The following is a 22863-nucleotide window of genomic DNA, read 5'->3' on the forward strand; positions in this document are numbered from 1 at the left end:
AGCTCAGGGACAGTGGGAAGTGTGGGGGAGGGGAACAAAAACAAAGTACAAAAGACGCAGTTGTACTTTGATGCAGTTTTGACACAAGCCCCTGCAGGACAAAAATCAAGGCCTTTTTAGAGTCCACAAAATGTCAACAGTACTACTGAAAAGCACAGGGTTGATTGACATCTAGTTCCATCTCTCCTACACACCCTCTAGAAAAGCACAGCATTCTTGCTTGTGTGATGGAAAGTAAGATACAGTTGCTCAACAGCAGGCTCTGCTATCTACAGATAGCTATCACTGCCACTGTAGGTGCCTATATCTCAGAGCTGCAGTGGAAACAGACCTGTACACATTCTTCAGACCTGAGACAGGGGCCCTGTTTGTTTATTGTGATCAGTCTCAGACAACCGCAATGGAAAACAACTTCAGCTGTGCTGGTTACCACCTTGGCAAACCTGACCTGATTCAAACCACCTCTAGATTACACGTTCAACAGAACATGTTCAGGGTTCAACAGAAGGAGGCTTAACCCTCGCTGTGCCTTCTGTGGGGAAATTCTAACACTGCTGTAGAAGACTGCAACCTGTACATAATTGGTAGACGAGTTCAATAGCTAATACTGTGACCAACCCAACTGGTCATGCTTTAAAATCCCGTACAGGACTGAAACAAGATGGAGGAAAAGCCACTCACAGAGGCTGGAAAACCAGTGTGCATTGCAATTCACCTACCATAGCAGCCCTGATGCATCTACTGTGGAATAACCATGTTAATATAAAGCTGCATAAAATCCAAAACTAATGTTTGGAATGCAAACAGTTTTTGTTGATGGGTTCTTAGTGTGCCAGCAAATGTTTTCACAAAGTCAAATAATGACCACAATATAGAAAAGGTATTACTATATTAAAGAATGATACAGTAATAAATACAGTAAGTTCAATCTAAAAGGCATCCTACATTTAGTGGTACCATATCTGAAAACAAGAGTGCAAAAAATTCACTTGAACTCCTGTAGAATTGATTGCTATTCTACACCAGAGCAAAATAAACCAGCATTACATTTAAAGCAATTATCTTTAAACAATGCCACTGCAATTATGTTAAGAGAAACTGCATTCTCTAATATTTCTTTTCTATATAAAGGATCCTACATTGGAATAATGGGAGCACTAATTTGGAGCAAAACTTGGAGCAATTTGAAACTGAACAGAAATGCAACTAGCAAACAACAAGACTTGCTGCATTTTCTGTTATTGAAATGTAGCATCCAGCACATTTTACAATTAGTAGGCTATAAGCAAAATGATTAGGATTACTGGCTATTACCTATTATTAAGTTTAGACACGTAAAAATAAAAATACAGATGGGACCGACACGCCCTGCCATACAGGAAACATCTGTCCAGGTGTTCTCCGTTATAGAAAACCCCCCAATATGTGACCTTTAAAAGAAAAGGCGTACAGTCTTTGATATAACGGGTGGCGGTTTTAGTAGTTACATACAAACTAAGATGTTGCTTAAATGCACAAGGGCTTTATGTTCACTAATAAGCAAGGATAGCAGTGTTTATTTTTAATTTCCAGGTAATTTCTCTCTAGCCTTGTTTTGGACAGGTGTTTCAACCAGAGTGTACTCCCACCTTGCATTCTGAACCTTCATAAAAGAAAAAGACTGGACTTCTCAAACAGATCGCATACTGACAATACTTTCAAGAGGAGTTTGACTTCCTTCAGTTAAGTGTTGGAAATGTGATGCCTATGTAATGTAAGGACAGGCATGAAAGATTGGAAACTGCTGAAGAAGAGTGAAGAAGAGAAAAGCTGTCAGTGAAACCATTCACCCCACTCCCAAAGTATAATATGGCACATATCTTATAAAGCATTTTAAATGTTCTGAAGCTGATGATCTGCAGTTAGGTACTGAACACTGCACAAACCATACTCATGAAACATATATTCTTCCTAAATTTAGAGCTCTGCTAATGATAAAGGACTAAAATACTTTGCATCTTTATTTTGCACATTGCTTTTAAGGTTAAAAATAGATCTCTGGGAGGTAAAGCCATTTTCACAGAAAGCCTGAAAGCCATATGTACTGCATTTAGAACCCCAGAAAAACAACACTGGAGTTCTTGCATTGCTGAGCTTTTTCATCATAGTACTGCAATATCCCAGCCTATGAGAGAGCAAGGATTAGGGATTACTAATCAAACTTGATCAATGTAAATTCTGTAAACACTGAAATTCTGTTTTCATTATAAATGCCAAACAGAAGACAAATCGGTTAACAATGACAACTTAAAGCTACAGAAAAACAGAAAACAGCGATTCTGTACAGTTAAACAGTTCCCCAAAGCTATTTCTCTCAACTGATAACAGTCAAACAATTGGGTAGGAAATGGAAAAATGGTTTGGAAAATTGTGAACATAGGCCTGCCAGTCCTTTTGTGAGCAGTCTGTGTTTAAAGGATCTGTGGGACATGCAGTCTGGTTTTGAGGTTTTCTTAAATGTACACTACAACTTTTAGTAGAGTGCATACACTGCTAGGACGGCAGTGGTTGCTTTTCTTGGGTAAGCTTTAAAGTACTTGACATTAAAGAAACAGTATTTTGTTCCCACCAGTCAAAACTAACTTGGGGTGGGGGGGGGGAGAAAATCACAAGTGTTATAAGAAGAAATAAAAACTTAATGTAAAGGGAGTAAATTAAGTTAGAATTGTAATTTAATGCATGGTATTTCTTCTGTTTGGAGGGGGGGAGGGGGGGGAGGATCCCAATACATGACAAACAGAAGAATTTCTGCAGAACAAGTTATTTGGAAGAATGACTGAGCAGGACTGTAGGAACATTTGTGCTGACCCTTTGAAAAACACTTTTTAAACAACTTTGGTGGCACAGAATGTCACAATGGTGCAGAGAATTACACGTTTGAAAAGCCTACAATAGCCATAGCAAATGTATCCCACAGACAAATTTCAGGTTTGACATTACAGAAACAGGACTCCATTTCTGCAAATACTCAGGTTTTAGGTGAAGTCACATGTTACTTTACAAAGTCCCCCTTGAAAGCAAAAACAATTGTAGTGACAAATGTGATTGGTACTACTTTTCTATAAATGCGAGAATGCCTGATCCATATCTTTACAAAGTCTTAAAAAGACCTTGTTCTAGTAATGAAACTTCTCCACCTTAATTATTTCACCAAGCAAAACATCCTCGTGAGAAGAATATGGCTCAGCTCAGCACCAGCTAAACTGTGTTGTGCTCCCGCCACCAGCCCAAGATCCCATGTTTTAGACTTTAAAAAAAGAACAAAACAAAATTTACATCAAGATTTTCAGAAAATTGTTTCTGAATGTATGTTTAATAAGGTGATGGGCTATTTAGGAATTTAGTATCTGCAAAGTACACACATTCACTTGCTTCTAAGTTACCCTTCAGGTAATTTTTATCTGTGCCATAAATAAATCTTTTAATTCCAAAAAACAGGTCTATCCCTTTAGTACAATCACTTAGCAATAGCAAATCTTGAATACCCAATGGTTTAACTGTGGTCAGTTAGTAAACAGACTTATCTTCCCTCCAAAAAACTAGCAGAAAAACCGCTAACCACATATCTCAGCAGCACAGCAACACGAAACTGAAGGACTTTCATCATTTTTCATTCATTACTTGATCAATTAATATTAAAAGGGCAACCTGAATTCATCTCACTAATGACTGATCAACTAAATGACCACTTCCACATATGTAAGCATTTCTTCTCAAATTATGAAGATGTTTATTTTAATAAAAGCCAGCTATGCAGATATTCTACCTTAACATAATGGGAAAGTAATGGGGCTATTTCGTTTTACCACACCAAAATGAGTCAAATAACAGAGTAGTTTGGCTGAAGGCACTGCTATCGTCAAGAAATGGAACCAAACCAGTTCAAGACCTTGATTAAATCCTGATTGCAAAAACTTACAAAAATGTATGCATTTCTCAATGTTGTTCAATTATACCATCAAGAGCATCAACCAGCATTAAATCCTACTGGCCTGATACTGATGGATCTCAAAGTGTAAAGTACCAAGCACCTAAGGGTAAAGCTACTCATGTCAGTATGAGTCTGATAATTATTTGCAGCCTTTTCCTTTCCTTGGTTAACATAGGAAACACTAGTCTCTTCCTTTTTCAATGAAGGTGTAAGCAGTCATGCTTATGGTGCAAAACACTCATTTTAGTGCAAGGACTCCAGAAGGCAAGGAAGTCATTTCAACAACAGAAAGACTGCGATTTGCCTGTCTGCACAGGATACCACCCAGATCTGGCAAATATAATTGGCAAACACAAATAACGTGGGGTAGGAGGATAATAGTGAGAAAAAAATGGATGCCTAATTCTCGGGTACAGAGGAGAGGGCTGCTTTTCACCCTCTTCCTCCCTAGCAGATCCTCACCTTGTGGCTGGGTCCACTGCTCATTATCTCTGCCGGAGACTGTCAGATCAAAGGCCTGGGAAAGGTCAAACATTCCACAGGAGTGACACTCAGCTGTCGGCAGCACTACCAGGGCTCACTGATCTTCCCCTGCCTCTCTCCCTCTCCCTCCCTGAGAGAAAAACAAACAAAACCCTGCCGCCTGGACACCAGACTTCAATTACAGCTGTGGAAACCAACAGGAAAAAAAAAACCCCAAATGAAGTCAGAATAACCCAGGCTATAAAAATGAACACCTGGAGCCTCCCCTCTCCCTCAAGCTAAGGGAACTTTTTGTTTTAGATCAGCCTCCATTTTAATTTGAAGGCATTCTCATTAGTGAAGTTCCCAAATATGGGGCCAAAATGACCAGTGCTGACTGGACTAATAACATTCTGTATTCCTCCAAACTTGATGCAAAGCAGAACTGTTTCAGCGGCACATGGATAACATTTATTGCTGCTGGTGTGAGTCTGGTGGAGTACGGAAATATTTTGCAGTCACTGAGCAGTTCTGGGTTACACTTCACAGTTGCTGAGAAATTTTATACATGATGCACAGAAATGGGCAGTCGGAGTTTTTAAATCAGTGTCATTTGAAGCAGATCTGTACCTGTAATCGTGCGAAAACAACCGGAAATGTGCTTGCAAGTCAGGCTATAGAATAAGGTTGATAAAAAAATGCTGAGAGACAGCTTTATTTACTTTTTTTTTTTAAATGATCAGAAGTGGGATTTGTCTGCTACAACTAGATAGCATTTTAGCTTCCTTTAGTCAGGTATTCTCTCAATGAATGGCTGTCAGTTTCAATTTAGGACAGCGAGGTAGGAAAAAATATAATAAAGCTCATTCTTTGCATCTTTACCTGTAGAGGCATCTCACTTACAGACGTCTTGTTACGTCTGCTCAGCATAAGTTGAAATTTCATCAGGTGAATAACAAAAGCCATGGGGTAAAGATTTAAGCTGACATTGTGGAAAGCATGGAGAAGACGGGGAGAGAGAGGAGCTGGTTTGCAATGTTCTTTTAAGTGTAACCAATCGTACATTGAAATGTCTATGAGGATGGATTTGAATACGAGGAGGGGGGGGGGGGGGGGGGGGGAGTAGAGCTACAAATAAGCTTCTATCACACTCAGCACAAATCTGCCAGGTGAGATTCTAGACTGGTGGTGGAATGACCTACTTTTAAACATCACTGCACTTGTACCCGACCACTGCAGACAACTGCGATGCAAACGCCTAGCCAAAAAACCTGAGAAAAATATTTAGTTGATCCTTCTTTGATGGTTCAGTGGGAGGTTAAAAATTGATCTTATGGTTGCAGCCTTTTGGAGAAAGGGCTGAGACGCCATTAAGACAAAACCGCGGGGAATTGCACCTTTGATGCAAAAGTCGCAGTATTTTTAAAAACCAGCCTTTTAGCTTAAACTTTTAAGAGCTACATTTTTAAAGAATTAAAATTACTATGCCTTTGAAATTTAATAGGACTTGAATCTTTATGAATTTTAACCCCCCTGCCTACAGTGCTCCCATGTGCTCACCAGACATGAATTACATGTTAGTTATTCAATTGCTTCACAATTGGTGCCTGATCATGAACCAAAAGGTAACTATTATTTCTAATAATAAGTTCTAATAATCTAGACCTGTTCAACCCTGGTCCACAACCAGAAATATCAATTGATGTGAATTAATATTTAATTAAATCAAAGCCCTTGTCAAAGGATGTCTTTTCTTTAGGGAAACTAATACATTTCCAAAATGAAGTCACAAAAAAGGTTGAACTGATTATAATAGACAGCTAACTTGGTTTCTTACCTAAAACCATCATTGCCACAATTACACCTTGCAATAAACACCTAAAACAATTAAAATACAGTTCATACCAAAAATGTTTTTATTTCTTTATTACAAAATTATCCCCAGAAACTACATCTTTGAAACCCCTCATTCAGGGGAACCCATTCAACTGGAAGCTTAAACAAGTTCTGATAGATTAACAAGCAAAGATACAAAACATCCGCTTTTCAGCTACAAATTAGTCATTGAAACAACTTTCAGTGTTTTTCCATCTTAACACATGTTTTTCTTATGAAATCAGGATGAACAGTATTCTTCCAATTGAACGTAATCTCCCTTGAACAAATAGCTATTCACTCAGAATCTAGTGGTCTCTAACTATTGCACTTCATGAGCCACTTGAGATTCTATGCCTTAAGATCGCTCCTCCCCCACTTCACTTCTGCAGGACAAACCTTATAAGCGACCTCATTTGAAAAATTACCAATGCAGCTCCGTCTCGTACACAGCCAGATAAAAAGGCAAGCTACTGGCAAGTTTCTTACAATGCTATCAAACTCAGAAATCTAACAATTTTAGCAAAACCGAAAACGAGGTCATTTTTACTCCTTCAACAATTTTCTATGACTCCTGATAAACTGATTTCTTAGACCAAAATGCTGCTAGCAGACAACCACAGTGCACATATTCTATGACAAATATTAAACACGTAGTTCTAAGACTACCATATGGCCATTTTTCTGCGGTCCTTCAAGACCGAACAATGGCCAGCTTTTTGTATACTTTTGTGCTTTAGGATGCTTTACAAAAATGACATTGCAACAATACATCATGTTCATTCAGTGTTTTTAAGCCTGTTTCTGCTAATGTAAGGCCAAATGTTTTGGGTTCTGAGCAGCACAGCGTAATCAAAGGCACAACATAAGGTTACCACTCTAACAAGCAGTTAAGATTTTTGGGAATTTTTTTTTACTTGTGCTGTAAATAAGCTGCATTTCATTGATACCCTCATTGATATATTAAACAGTACTGCTTAATTATGGACTGCTGGGACTTGAAAGTAATGCAAGAAGTAAAAGGGCTTTTCGTATTTAAGACTCAAATACCATCATTTTTTTACCGCTCCCCTTTTGTCTGCATAAACTGATATTTACAAAAAAATGCAAACCTCTTCAGTTCTAAGTAAAACTTATAATAACCAACAAAAATTGACACCCACTATTCCCTCGAACCTCCGTAATTGCACACCCTTAAAACTAAAACAGAAGAGGACAGAATATGGTCTGGCCCCACTGTTTGAATTAAGGGTTCCATCTCGATTGCATTTACCTTCATTCCATAGAATCTTCTTAAGATCGTGAGCAGCTTAGTTGTTCATGCAATGACGTTAACAAATAACAATGCAGAGCAATGCAAAGGCCAAGGACATTCAGAACACCTGATGCACAGGACACAGTTGACTAAAAGTAAATGATCCTTCTGAGAAAAACAGAAGTTCTGAATTATTGGACTGTGCAAAGGAAACGCTTAAGAAACACTTTCCAAACTGTTTTTTTTTTCATACAACTGTTGGGAGCAGGCAGTTAGCTCTTTGATACTTGGGGCTTTGAAGGACTAGAAGAAAACAGGAGGACCAGTGATGCTCGGCAAGCTACGAGTAAGTCAGGGAGCAAGACAGGAAGAGGTGAAAGAAACCAAAAAGCACTATGTAAGGGAAGCCTTTAGAGTTCTATTATTCTCCATACATGTTGTGAGGCAGAGAGTAAATCTATAAATCAGGAACACCACAATCCACAAAATAGTGTAATCAACAACATGGCAAATGGGCATTTAACTGTGCTATTAGCAACCTTTCCAAGCAGCTCCTGACTGCCTACTACTCAATAGAGTTTTAATGGCTTTACTTTTTTAAGCAATTTGAAGGCTAGGGTAGCATTAAAGAATAACACTTCTCCTAAATGGGCTGCATTTCTGACACAGCTTATTGCCCATTCCATAAAGGACAATTATCTATCTATTTTAGTTCTAAAAGTAGAACTAAAATAGAGTGGTTGCAAACTTGATACAAATTCTCAAAAGAAAATTAGCTCCTTCCCCACAATGCTCTTTAACATGTTCTTCTGCAGGACTTGAAAAATGTAGTACACATGTAGTGGTTTCTATCTCCTCCCCTCCATTCACTCCCTCAGCTTTTTTGTCCCTCCAACAAGTGCAAAAATTACACATCTAAACTATATAAAACAGCAGTGAGTGCCAGTTGGTGTCACTGCCAGATCCTGTGGTGGTTAGCACTGAGAGAAAAGGAGAAGGAATTCAAACAGACCAAAAATGTTGATCGGAATCTGCCTAGCTTTCAGATGGTCATTCCTTTTTTTTGTGGCTTACCAGGACCTAATGGTTCCAGCTATAATTCAAATTTGACACAGCATGTCATATTTTCAATGCTAGTGAAATTCAGTCAGAACATCTGAATCGCGCATCTACATTACAAGCAATGAAGAATGGATGAAACAGTCAATTCAGCTTTTTATTAGCCTTTATATCGCTTAGGAAAATGGAGGCATCCGTCTATAAAACAGTTGGCGGTTGTATCAGCAAGCTCATGGTCTGTAAGGCGCAAAGGAGTTTCCAAATCAGAGGCAGAAGGTGTGTGTGTGTGGAAGGGGTATTAAAAAAATAAACAAGGAAGCCAGAGGCTAGAGCATTGCCTGAAGCACTTAAAGATAAATCACCCTTGAAACATTCAGTTAAAAATGAGACTCATTGATGTTGGCTCACAGTTAGGCCTTCCTTGGCCTGGAAAGGCATAACGTTATTCCACAAGGTTCCCTCAGTTCCTCCCTTTTCAGTTTTAGCTTGCTTTCTGTTTTTTTCCCCCCCTTCTTTCATCTCAAAGCGAGCCGCACACAGGGACTGGACAGATTGATTTTATGTTTTTACTTATTGTTTGAAGATCGGTAACTCAAAGTGGCACACGTTCCTCTGATGTCTCTGCTTGGAGAACATAAAAAGCCTCACCTGGGCCTAGTGCAATAACCACACATCGGTGGAGCCCTACAGGTTTCTGCACATACCCATTGGGGGCGGAAGGCTGTTTCATATATGCGCGCAGTGTGTCCTGGGAACTTCCAAAGCTAACAACATGACAGGTTTACCTCCAGCTTCACAAAGCTTAATTTGCACCTTTTTTCCCCTATTAGGACATGTTCAAGCTCATAATCTTGTTCAATCATAATCAGATCATTTTCAACTCCCTTCAGGAGTCATAAATTTACAAGTTTAACAGGCTACACAAGTTTAGTTTGGTATTAAAAATGCTTTAGATGAATGCATTGAACAGGTAAATTGACGCTAGAAAATACAATGTAAAGCTTTCTTGGTAAAGCACTGCAACACTTCCATTTTTATACTGTGCTAGCTTATTTTAATTAACCTGAGGCATACAAACCTGAAAAGGAAAACAGTCAAAAACAGATAATCTTTAAAATGTTTAATAAGGTGATGGACTATTCAGGAATTTAGTATCTGCAAAGTACATACATTCACTTGCTTCAAAGTTACCCTTCTGGTAAATTTTACCTATGCCATAAATAAATCTTTTAATTCCAAAAAAATAGGTCTATCCCTTTAGTACAATCACTTGGCTATAGCAAATCTTGAAAACCCAATGGTTTAACTGTGGTCAGTTAGTAAACAGGCTCATCTTCCCTCCAAAAAACTAGCAGAAAAACCGCTAACCACATATCTCAGCAGCACAGCAACATGAAACTGAAGGACTTTCATCACTTTTCAATTCAGTACTTGATCAATTAATATTAAAAAGGCAACCTAAATTCATCTCACAAATGACTGATCGATTAAATGACCACTTCCATATATGTAAGCATTTCGTCTCAAATTGATGTTTATTTTAATAAAGGCCAGCTACACAGATATTCTACCTTAACACAATGGGAAAGTAATGGGGCTATTTCATTTTACCACACCAAAATAAGTAAAGTAACAGAGTAATTTGCCTGAAGGCGCTGCTATTGTCAAGAAATGGAACCAAACCAGTTTAAAACCTTGATTAAATCTGAGATAATGCTATCAGCTATTAACAGTGTTTGTAATGTGATGACTATAATTTTAATGGACCAAAACATACCAAAATAAACCCCAATTTAGAACGGAGTTAGTTCAGCCTTCACTTCATGTCCTGTAACGTATATACCTGAAACTACATTAAGCATAAAGAAGTCTAAAAAATTGCTAACATCAGAGTGATATACAGTGACGTATCCTGCATGAGGAATTTCTTACACAGGAATAAGATCATCAGAAAAACTGGATGCCACGACAAGATTAGTTCCTGAAAAATATGTTATTGAGGATGGCACACACGGCCTCCTAGGGGTCAATGTCTAATCAATTTTAAAAGGTGGATAAACCCAACAAAGGAAGCAAGAGGGGCTAGTTGTAGCACACTCTGTTGTAGAAATTTCTGCTTTATCAATAGACCAGAACCACTCGAAAAAGGTTCAAAAAGTCTCTTTCAAGCTCGCGAAAAAGTATAGAACGAAAATAACCTATTAGCTTTTTTGGAGGGTGCATACGTCATTTGTAAGGAAGGTGGCAGCTGTACTGCACAAGCAGCTGGCCCCACATGATGTTTTCCAATTTCACTACAAAGTCTGGCATCAATACTGGCTTTTCCCTTTATTTAACCGTCACAGAATTATTGCCAGGTACTGGTAAGTCAGGCCTTTGGCCTGGAGCTGGTCTCGTTTTACTCCGGAACAAGTCTGCTTCACACCGTAAGCATTCGAGGAGTAGAAACGAGGGGACTGAAAAGACGCAGGGTGGAAGCAATCCGCGCCACGCGTTTCGTGACAAAGGACGGCCTCATTAGCTCGATGGAGATTTCTGCCTCATAAAAAAAAAAGGGGGCAGAAATATGGTTACATCTGCAAGTGTAATCACTCTATTGTAGACTGATTTTCTGCTCTGCTGGACAGCATGACTGCTGGTTTTCAGCACCGGCTCCCTCCCTCTACCACCCCTTCGTCTACCCTGCCACCGCATTTATCGCCACCGAGACGAGGCAATGCCAGTGTGATTATGGAGCCCACTCCTCCTTTCGTCTCCTTGTCCGAACGAGAGCCTCCCTCTCTTTCTAGTCCCAGTCACTCAGGTAACAAACCCCCTAATCTAAGCCTGTTGAATTACACATAATTGCCTCTGCACAGAGATTGATTTCAGCCTTGGAAAAAAAGCCCCCCTCCCTCCTTCAGCCCCCCCCCCCCCTAATTCTCCCCCTCCCTCCAACTTCCAGCGAACAGCAGCCAAGAGCCTCCATCTAGTAGGAGGCAGGAGGCTTTGAAGAGATCAAAGCCAAGGCCGCAAGCAGTTGTGCGCCCTGGGAATATGGAGAGGCTTCATGCTCCTCAGCCTTATTTTCCAGCGTCATGTCGGATTGCAGCTGTATTGCATTTTGCCAGCTTTCTTAATGCTCTTGGTATTGACTCTGACACCGGCGATCCTCGGCTTTGCAAGAAGAGAGTTGAGGGAAAGAGAAAGAGACTGAGCGAGAAAGCAGGGGAAAAAAAAAGGGGGCAGCTACGGGCTGATTTTTATTTTCACAACTCCATAATTGGGCAGTTCAAAGGGAAAGAAAAAAAAAACGCAGCATTTGTTTTCAATTCTGAGGACAATATGAAAGGAAAAGCAAAGTTTTATGAGTTTCCCTAAAATTAAAAACACGTTTTTTTTTTCATATGCAAAGAGGGGGGGGTGTTTTTTATATACTAGACCACACATAACGAATTGATAGCTATTCCAGCACTTTTCCTCTCCCCTTCCCCTCCTTCTGCAGGCTGGAAGAGAGCTCTGTATAAAAATAAGGCCAGACAAGAAGGGGTTTGATGTGCTCTAAAAAATATCTTAAAGCTGAACAGCTCGGTTAATCAAGCCTGCTGGCGACCATATTTGCAAACAAATGATCACTAGCTGTCAGGCAAAAATAGGAAGCTCAAATTCTCTACTCTCACAACAAGATATAAAAGAACGAGCTTCTGGGAAAAGCAGTTATTTTGCTGGAACTAAAGAAGAGTAATTGGCTTGGATAATCTACCCCTCCTTGAGAACATGAAACCCAGCGAAAAAACTCAACAAGGAGATGAACATCCTCTTCATCCTTTTCTATGGCTTTGTGAAGAAATGGAACCAGGGAACAGGCCTCTGGTTCTTGAACTGCTGGGAGGCAGGACAGAGGAGCTGCAATGCCTTAACAATAAAGGAGACTCTCACCATTCCTTGAACAAAAGAAAGGTTACAAAGGAGAGGCCATCATTTGGCCCATCAAATCTCTTTGGCAGTTAGCTAACTCATCCAAATAACTCATCCAGCCATTTTTTTTTCAATGCCAGGGTATTAGCATCCAAAACATGGCTGAGTAACTCGTTCCATACTCACACCCTCTTGTGTGAAGAAGTGCCTTATGTTCTCATTCTAAATGTATTTCCCCTTAGTTTCTACTAGTTTCCCCTGGCTTCAGCATATTACTGCATGTTTCTGTTTGTTTAACTTTTTATTCTTAAGTACACTAGTTGACTTTATCGCTGCCTTTGAAGATTTAGAGTACTTGTATCAGGTTACCTTGAGCATCATATGAAAAGGCATTTGCCAGTATAACAGAATTAACAACTGCAATGCTTAAACAATGCAGAAAGAGTATTCTATCTTTTCTTACTTACAACCAAGATCATCCCTACAAACACAACTATTTCATAATAAAGGAAAGGATCGATAGAGAGCAAACATTAATCTCTAGTAGCTTTCGTTTCTAATTATGTACAATTTTTGGACTGCAAAATAGCATTGGAAAAGTTTCCAGTCCCAGAAAAGTTCCAGACAGGAGATTTACCTTTATTAAGCCTGTAGAAGAAAAAAAAACTGCTACTACCCCTTAAGAACAGCTGAACACAAGGGGAGCAAGCTGGCATGTCGCCCAAAATGCACTGTCATGCTTTGATCACTGAAAAATTTCTCCATGTACAATTTTGGGTTCATATGGAACTATAATAATGCAAATGATTGTTTAGGATGCAAATATCTTATCACCAATTAAAAATAGCAGTGCTGAATATGTTAAAAGACCTGGCAGAAAAAGTTGGCTGTGGTGCTCAAGGAAATTTCCAGAAGGCACAAGTTTCTGGCTCAGCTGTGAAGTTAAAAGAACACACACCCCAGGGAGTGTTTGAGCTTACTTGGTATGAATGAAGCAGGCCTTACCCAAATGCTCATTGACTAGCCTCGTAAATGAGGTAAATGATTGCTGCTGCAGCCAAGGTTTTTATGGGGAGGTATGCGGGTGGGAGGGGGGCAAAGTTAATTTGTTCTCCCACAATTGGAGGACCACAATGAATTGTTTGCCTTTTCTTTGCTTGCGAGTCAATTAGCCTTAGGCACCTCTGTCTCATTGGTCTTTACTCCAAACCAATCCTGGTCTTGAGTAATTTACATCTGTAGCTACATTACTGAAATTGTGCACAGGCTCTCACAGAACCCAAGTGTCTGGCAACATTTTTTATTCATGCCCTTTTTCAGTCTCAGGTTGTTATTGTTAAGGAAGAATGCATGATCAGTTGACCAAACTGGCTAAATCAGGGTGCTTCTCATTTTTTGGTCAAGTGTATGGAGACTATAATTGTATTTTGTAATAAAATAAGATATCAAATATTTTGGATACAATTAGGCCAATAGTGCAAGAAAGATGCAAGAGTCTGTAAGATCTGGCTGTACATTGCGCCTCTTCAACAAAAACACAGATGTACACTTCTGAGGTCTCATCTAGAGGGGAAAGTGAGGGCACAGTTCATGTAGTTAACAGCACATTAACCAAAAGACATACTGTATCTGCACGCTTTTCATTGAGCCCATACCAAAGAGCAACAGCAAGAACGCAAAACAAGCTGCTATCTGCCACCACCACCACCCCCCCATTCCCCCACCCTCTCTGAGCCCACCAGACCACATAGACTGAAAGAAAAACAAGCTCCACTCCAGCACTAGATCAGGAAGAGCGCACAGTATTGCCCAGGTGCTCTTGTGGTTTAGTGGTGACTATTTCATTTTCGAGCTTACACTGCAGGGCTGCAGGCTCTGAGCTCACCTTGCTATCTCCACCCCCAACCCCCTCCAAACCTCAGATAAGACAAGAGCTCGAGAGTTGGCGCTTTCAACACTGCAGCTCTCCAAGGTTTTGCAACACATGACAGAGGCAATGCACTGGTCGCAGTAAAAAAGGCAACATGACAGATGCCACTTTCCACTCAGCAGTCAAATTTGCTTCAGATGCTGAGCACGCTGTTGAGTGACAATTCTAAATCAGAAAATAAATCTGGATAACACCCATTCTATAAATAAGCATTTGATTGTTAAGGATACCAAAATCTGTATTAAGAGTGTTGTGCAGAAACAGATGTTGAGTTTACGTGTGCAAATGTCAACTTTACAATGAAAGGCAGCACTGTCACAAATACTATGCTTGTGAAGATTAATTAAAATCATTGTAAATGTCATAAAATGGTATGTAAAGAAGAATGGTACTGACTGTATTAGACAGTACACGCAGATCTCAAAAGATAAATAAAATGCAGGTCTCTAGATAAAGTAGATCTACCTCCAGTTAATTTTTTTAGGCCAAGACATCATAAATCATCTAGGGGGTTTGAACCCAGGGCTCCAGATTTGAAGGCAAAGGGATATAATGTTTTGGGCATCATCTTACTAAATATTCATGAATATCTCAGGTTAGAGGAGGAAAGATTTCTGATCTATATGCCTTAATTTACAGGATGTCCTTGATAGCACAAGGCCAACAAAAATAAACAATTGTATACTGAATATTAAATAAGCTGTGGAAAGGCAGACCTTAAAAATCAGAGGGAGGTAGTGCTTTGAGATACTATATAAATTGAAGGAATTGTTTTTTTATTCCTAGGGGTGCTCTGGTTTCCTCCTACAGTCCAAACACGTACCGGTAGGTTAACTGGCTCCTAGAAAATTGGCCCTGGTACGAGTGTGAGACTTTGTGTCTGTGTGTGCCTTGTAATGGACTGGCATCCCATCTGTGATGTACCCCGCCTTGCTCCCATTGCTTGCTGGGATAGGCCTGGCTCGTCCGCTACCCTGAATTGGATAAAAGCAGTTAGGAAATGCATGGATAGGAAGAAGGTTGGAGATCAGAGAGCAGGTGAAGATATTCTAGTTTATAAAGATACCAAAGCTATGCAAGCATGTCAAACTTACTCCTTACGAGATTCTCCTCATACTGAATTGAAGAGAAAGGCTCTCGATGTCTTTTTCAGCATCATATTTAGGAAAAAAGTTCCTAATCACATAAGCACAAACACTGATGTGTGGTGCTAGGGTTTTTTCAGCCTAAAAATAAAAACCAAAGTGCATGTCTTGGCATTTGCAATGTAGTAAAGACAGAGAGCCGTTGTGTTTCCAGCAGACAGCCATGCACCTACAGTGAGAGACCTGCCCTTCTGAGCTGCTCCTCCTACCTCATCTGGGCAGCACAGACTACAGAGAGAAAAGGGCTCTGTGCAGGCAGCTGGGAACAAACACAGGTAAAACCACCACAAGGCAAGGGGACAAATTTACCACCCATGGAGGGGTAGTCAGTAAAGCAGCTGTGAGAACAAGGAAAGTCGGGGGGGGGGGGGAAAGCAGCAGCTGAAGACCAATTTACCCAACAAGTTTTGTGACGTTGCTGAAACTAGTTCTTACACTTGAGCCTCTTCAAGCACTTAATCAACCGCAGAAAACGAAACATAAATCAAAATGGGGAAAACGGCTCCTTCAAACTTCAAAATTAATCCCAGCTCATTTTACAGTTCTAATTGGAAATTTGGATGTTTATGCAGTCTATTAAGGACTCTCAATTCTACTACAAAGGAGTCCACAAACTGCATGCCAGACGTATTTGTTCTATATTGTACCCAGATGATAAACAAAAAGGCGCTCTCATAAAAAGGCTGCTTCTTTAATGTAAAATATAGCTCCCATCCAATTAATCATTTCTATCATCTCTTTGCAGAGAGCCATTATAATACGTTACCATTGTCATCCCTAACATCCAAAACAGCCAGATCTACATCTCTGTATTTATGCTTAGCAATAAAAGTGGGACTTGTCAATACAGATCAATCCGAAACAGGAGTATAAATAAAAGCAGTGACACAGAAATCAAACACCCTGAGTAAAGCAACATTAAATATAAAAAGCAGCAAACAGAAGGATGTTGGAGGCATCTGGCAGACTGCACTTCTATACTTTAAGACAGAACTTAGGTATGATCAACACAGAGCAATATTTAAGTCTACAATCCAAGGTGCATAAAGTCATAGCAAACATATCTCTGACAGGTTCAAAACCCATCACATGAACATGAGGAAAATCATAGAAATTCCTTTCGGTTTGCTCGTGTATCCAAATCTGTACCGCCAACAGTATCAGATCAGTCATGCTGCATTTCACAGCACTAAGAACATGTACGACCATATTAAAAACAAACACCTGTGCTGCACTGGAAAGCTTGTTTAGAAAGTGAAAGCTATATGTTCATGCCTACAAGGAAACTTGTTAAGTGGTATAACATGGCTGTAATATTGCATGTTCAATGGAGAAATAGGATTCTACATGAAGCTAGGTAGGAGAATCCTGGCTTGTTTAAAAGATGCTATTGACTTTTATCTGTCCAACTACACAAACAGTAAAAGAATCAAAACGTTCTTCTAAATATAAAACATTACAACATTGGCCAGTCAGAGATTTGTATATAAAAAAAATTGATAATCACAGTCACAACCCTAACAGCAACACTTGCACAATGTACTGCAAGCTTACCAGCTGCTTGTCGGTCCTTGAAATGGAGCTGACAAACGATCACAAATGCAAGGAGAAAGAACTTTAAAAAAATCATTCATCAGACGTTATAGTCTATTTTTCCCCTATAACGGCATTAATGTCATGGATTTTCATTTTCATGTCTCTCCATATTCACTGTGGCCAAAGTGGAAAAAACAGTCACCCATATTATGATTGGAACACACAAGTCGAAACTGGTGATAATTTCATGATGTCTAAACAGTTGTTGTGGCAAAAACAAAACGCTGAAACAAAGCAATCAGAAATATGTCTTTTATACAATTTTTTGTTGTTGTCGTACAGTCATCACCGCAGGACCACAGGGATGTGTGGAAGCTGTGATAGTGACTAAACTACCATTGTTCAGAGAACTGAGAGTACTCCTTCATTTTCTACTTTGTTGTAGACAAAAGATTTGAGAGTGTTCATTCAAAATGCCACCCTTCAAAAAAAAAAAGTAATTCTTCATTTCAGTTTTTTTTCTGTACTTTTTGAAAAACAAAATGGGGAGCAGACAGCAGTTTTTTTTTTTACACATTGCACATGTAAATAACTGCAAAACTAGTCTTTTTAAAATGCAAGCACTGACTTTCTGCAAAAGATGGCCACACCCCACCCTTATATCATACTGCACAAGGAATTACATACATGTCTCTGTTTATAGTCTTCGTCCTGACTCAGAATTTCCCCGCGCAGATTAAACTCCAAAAGCAATGACCACAGGCTGATTTAGTAAAGTGGCTTAAAGAGACAGCAGCCTTTTTGTCATAAGTAATGTGGTGAAATTTGAGCTCTCCAGATCATTAAATTACTTTAAACAAGAGCCACTATTTTTTCAAAGAAATCCCAATGTGGCCTCAAAGCAATTTTGCTTAAATTCATCGTTGGAGACCCCAAATTGGAAATCAAGCCAAAGGGGAGCCTACATCCATTATAATTTCCAATTCAGAACACATTGTCGGGAAGATCAAACCCCAAATAAAGAGAGAAAAACACTAAAGAAATGGTGTAGACTGCTGACTGAAAACGAGGATAACTTAAAATGCACCTGGATGACTTATGGTGAACTTCAACAATAATACCTTTCATTTGTATAGTATTTCACACATTTCAAAGCATCCCAAATTGCGACCAATGATAATCAATTTGAAATCACTTTCCTAAGCATTCATTACATTCCAGAGTTTGATTTCTGTACATACCGCTGGCAAACACTTAAAATCCTTCATGTTTTGCAGTCCTAACACACTTTCTAATGAGTCAGTGGTCACACACTACAAAAAAGGATGTGTAGCATAACAGTTTCCAGGCAATCACATTCATAGGGAAAGGTGAATTCCTTTGAAATGAACTTTTTACAGGCTTTGGTTAAAAAGAATTACACATACTTAATCACGCAAATATTTTTACTACTTAAAGAATGACGCTTAAAGTTGGCAAATTAACAATACATTACAAATTCTAAGTGGAACTTGCATAAAGAACACTCCTGGATCAACTCAACAGCATAACAAAGATGTCCCCTTACAGAAATAATTCAGGACCAGGAAGAGAATGTTCCAGTAGGGGATAAAGTGACAAAATAATTAAAACATATGAAAAAGAATAGCCTTCATAGTCAGTTTCCTATCGTGCTTTTGTGTAACATTTAAGAAAAAAACATAAATGGCATACGAAATGCACAAAACAATCGTTTTTGTAATTAACCCTTACAATAATTAAAAAAACCTCTGGGGAATCTCATTAGCCAACGAGAAGCTAACCAATTTAAAAATAAGGGATATCCAGTATACTTTCCCATTCTAAGCCATTCTTATGAGCCAAAAAAAAACCCAGTGAAATCAAATAAGCAGCTCATATCTCCAGCTTTATATACGTATAATCCTCATCAATTTGTATTCAATAAAACATTTTCTAAATAAAATCTGTTTATGAGCGTCACTAAAAAAAAAAAATCACACCAAGACCTAGCAGCATAGATTCAAACTGGGTTCTAACTAAATCATTTTCATTATGCAGAAACTCTTTTTGAGGCTGTTACTTAACTGTAGCAACTTCATCTTCAAACCTGTTCAGCTAAAGCGGTATTCTTCATCATATTCCTTAATCTGTCAGACAATCAGCAAAATGCTACCAGCTGCTTGTTTCAGTGAATAGGGTTGAGAAATTTAGGAGCACTGCAAATTGGCCAAAACCTGTAGAAAATAAAGGATACCTCCAAACGATCTCAATGAGTAGTTCAGGCACAATAACAGATATACTAATACATTACAGTGATTCATATGTTTACAATGCACTGAGCATTATCTAAGCACAATGGGAAAAGAAAGCACTCAACCAGACCTTGTGAAAGCTATAAGAAAGTTGAATAAAATGCAAGGGAGATGGATTAAGAGTATCGCAAAAAATACGGTCAGAATCCAGGTTTCAATATGGTTATTAAAATTCTTTTTTAAAGACTAAACCATGGAACGCCAAATAAAGGTAAAGAAAATGCCGTGCATACGTTTTAAAAATTGCTTAATTCCTAATTTTATTGTGACCATAAAAACCATTAAGAAGATGCATGCTTCAAAACGGATTCGCATTTCTTCACGTTTTATTCCCTTTCTTCTTCATGATGCCTTCAAAATCCAGCCACCTTCAAAACGGGATCACAAATAAAGCATTACCTTTTGGGGAAGCCTAAAGTCAGCATGCAACACAGGCCTGCAGAGACTTCTAGAATGTCTGACGAGCATCCTGTACACAATATTATTAACGACCTTTCTAATGACATCTTCCTAGAGTAAAATACAGTACAAAAAAAAATAACTAGCCATCAGATTTCAAACTGAAATCAGACAGGCACATCTAAGGCTATTACTTCTGTCAGATTTGGTTTCCTCCTCTTTTTTTTTTCTTTTACTAGCTGTAAAAATACTCGAGCTAGTTTGTAACACCACCTCCTACCTCTTTGCATATGTGACCCTTTTTTTCCTAACCAACCCCATTTGTTAAGATACCAGCAGAACAGAACTCACAGGTCATTACAAGCTCCTGTGAACTATTATGTCTGTCACCACTTTAAGCATTAAGTATCACCAGTGCCTTTGGAAGCCCGTTTTAAATAACTATGGGTTTGCAAAAAGTACAGGAGCAGGGAGACAAAAAAAAAAGATGCAAGCTATAAAACATTCCTCTCCTCAAATCATCAACAACCAAACAGAAACCAAATGCTAAAGATGGAAGCCCTCATAGTGTCTGATCGTGGTTGCAGTACAGACGAGACAAATGAGGAAAAGGACTCATTCCCTTACATGTTACCTCTCTGTCCAACAGGTAAAGACGGACTCCCTGACATTCTCCCTTTGCCTTTTTTTCCCCTTCAGGGTGCAATAAGCTACCGGACACATAGAAATCCAAAGGGCAGGTAAATCCGGGCTTGTTAACCGGAAGCAACATTTTCAGAATATATGAAACCTCAGAAGCAGCAAAGCAACATTTACAAATGCTGCATGAACTCAACTGCACAAGTATCCATGTGTTTTTTCCCCCCCACAGGAAAGGTATTGAAAGTTTATGTTATTATTAACAGAACCCTAAACTTATGTTGCCTTCCACTTGAAAGGGATGGTGCAAAAGCAGAACCTGACTGTTGGCGTTCAACAGCGACCGGCAGCACACACTATACACGCTTTCCGGGGAAGGAAAAACAAGCTTATAGTGGATAACTGCCCATGTGGCTCTTTTCTCCGACTGGCTTTCACACATGATCTTCGTGTAAAGAGTCAAACCGATCAAGTGGACAAAACACACAGAATCAAAACCCAAACAGGAAGTTGCCCTTCTGAATGTAATAAGCAGGAAGCTGAAAGCTCATGACGGCAATTTATAAAGCGTGCACTACGTGCTTTACACTTCTATGTCTCATCTTAAAATCGCAAGCATAATCCCGTTATTTCACAAGTTCGCAGGTTCCAAGCAACTAGGTATTACCATTGCAGACTTTCTGTGAAATGTTTAACTACAAATTACATCTTCTGGACACACTCTTTGGTAAATTGGTGACAATAATGTTGCATGGTTATGAACTGAATGCAATGCAGGTGAGAGATTTAAGGCACTGTATCACACTAAAGACCTGACTAAAGACTGGAGGTTTTACTACATTCGTTACAGTTCAGTTTGTCTGGGAAACGGCCTTCACAACAGTTCAATTTCCAAGTGAATCGAACCGAAACAAGACCACAAGATGACTGTCAACTGGACTAGGCACAGCTGGCTTTCCAAACTTGAATGCTTACAAAATGAAGGATTCGGCTCATTTGCAAACAGGAAATTAGTTATATGGTAACGGCATTACAGCAATGTCAAGGGGAACAAAATGAAGGGGAACAGTTCAGGAAATATGGTCAGACAGCAGAAGTCAGATGAAGTTTGGAAAGAACAAAACAAGTGTTTTCTATTTTTTTTGCTCAGAGGCTCAAAGAGGCAAGGTTTACAAGAGAATGCGAAAAATGAAGATTCAAAGTAAAAAAAAGACATTTCAAAGTTTAAGATGGTAAAGTTAAAGATGCATCGTAGGTAACGGACAATATAAAGTTCACTTAATTAGAGCATGAAAACAAGCAAACCAAGTTCCCAAAAAAAAAACAAGAAAAAAAGAAAATGAAAACCACTTCTCTACCAAACACGCTCTTCATGACTAAATCTCAACGGCTAGCACATTTCAATCCAATGAAGCCGACTCCAACTTGGTCTGTTGCAACAAGTCCAACCTAACATACTTCCCCACCCAACCTCCCTTCTTTACTGACAAAAAGGGATAGCGGGTAATTTCAGCAGCCATTGAGGTTGATGAACAATAACCACACAAATGCAGTTACAAGCTGCTTTTTAAGGAAGCAGTTAGTTAATGGAGGAATTTGGCAAAGTGAAGTTCCAGACGAAACTCACCGTTCTGGGCATGGGTGGAGACAAGGATCCGTTGCTCAAGTAGGAGTCATTGTTCATGTTTGACATCATGATGTAGCCTGGATAGCCTTGGTAAGGATGTCCTTTGTTGTATAAGCTTCCATCTTGCTTCCCTGCAAAAATAAAAGAAATGTTAAGTAATTTGTGGGCAGCCCAGTTTACACACAAGCATACACACATCGACAGTTACTGGCATAGAGTTCAGATTTATGCTTGATCTGAACAGAATTCCAGTCTAACTTATGATCAAAATTAAACTTTTAATTTATTCACTGCTACCAAATGCTGTCACAAACTAAAGAATAACCCAATAATTCCAGCTTTGACCAATTTCACTGATATTTTCAAAAAATACACAGAACAAGACAAAGTTGAACTTGCTCAAAAAGCAATTTATTTTTTAAGAGCAGATTAGACAAAATTAAGCATCTCTGGGAATCTTTCCGTAAAGGCTTTTTTAAACATAACTAAGTCACTGTAAAGGGGTTCAGCTCATTCACTTTAGTTCATCTGAAATATAATCTGGAAATTGTCTAACGTACATTCTTGTTTCCCCATTACATAATACCAGAAGGGGAATAACTACGATAGAAATACTCGAATTATCTAGAAATTAAAATCAAAGCTGTTTTGTTAACCCCATTTAACCAAGTGAATTAATGCCTTTGCGCAGTTTAGCACATCACGCAGTGTTAATGTTACACTTGCCCACTGTTTGCCAACGTCAATCATTTAAACA

At 39.0% G+C, this 22863-nt stretch overlaps 1 protein-coding gene across 10 annotated transcripts in view; it reads right to left on the minus strand.

Annotated features, from left to right (window-relative positions):
• lef1 (lymphoid enhancer-binding factor 1) overlaps positions 1-22863 on the minus strand; it is a 71496-nt gene that overhangs the window by 43250 nt on the left and 5383 nt on the right. For all 10 annotated transcript variants that reach the window (XM_088923560.1, XM_088923552.1, XM_088923535.1 and 7 more), the window contains exon 3: positions 22107-22237. In XM_088923560.1, the coding sequence (XP_088779686.1) occupies positions 22107-22237 (131 nt within the window). The remainder of the gene's footprint in view (positions 1-22106; positions 22238-22863) is intronic.

Source organism: Atractosteus spatula, chromosome 1 (assembly GCF_055471065.1).
Source record: "Atractosteus spatula isolate fAtrSpa1 chromosome 1, fAtrSpa1.hap1, whole genome shotgun sequence".
Lineage (NCBI taxonomy): Eukaryota > Metazoa > Chordata > Actinopteri > Semionotiformes > Lepisosteidae > Atractosteus > Atractosteus spatula.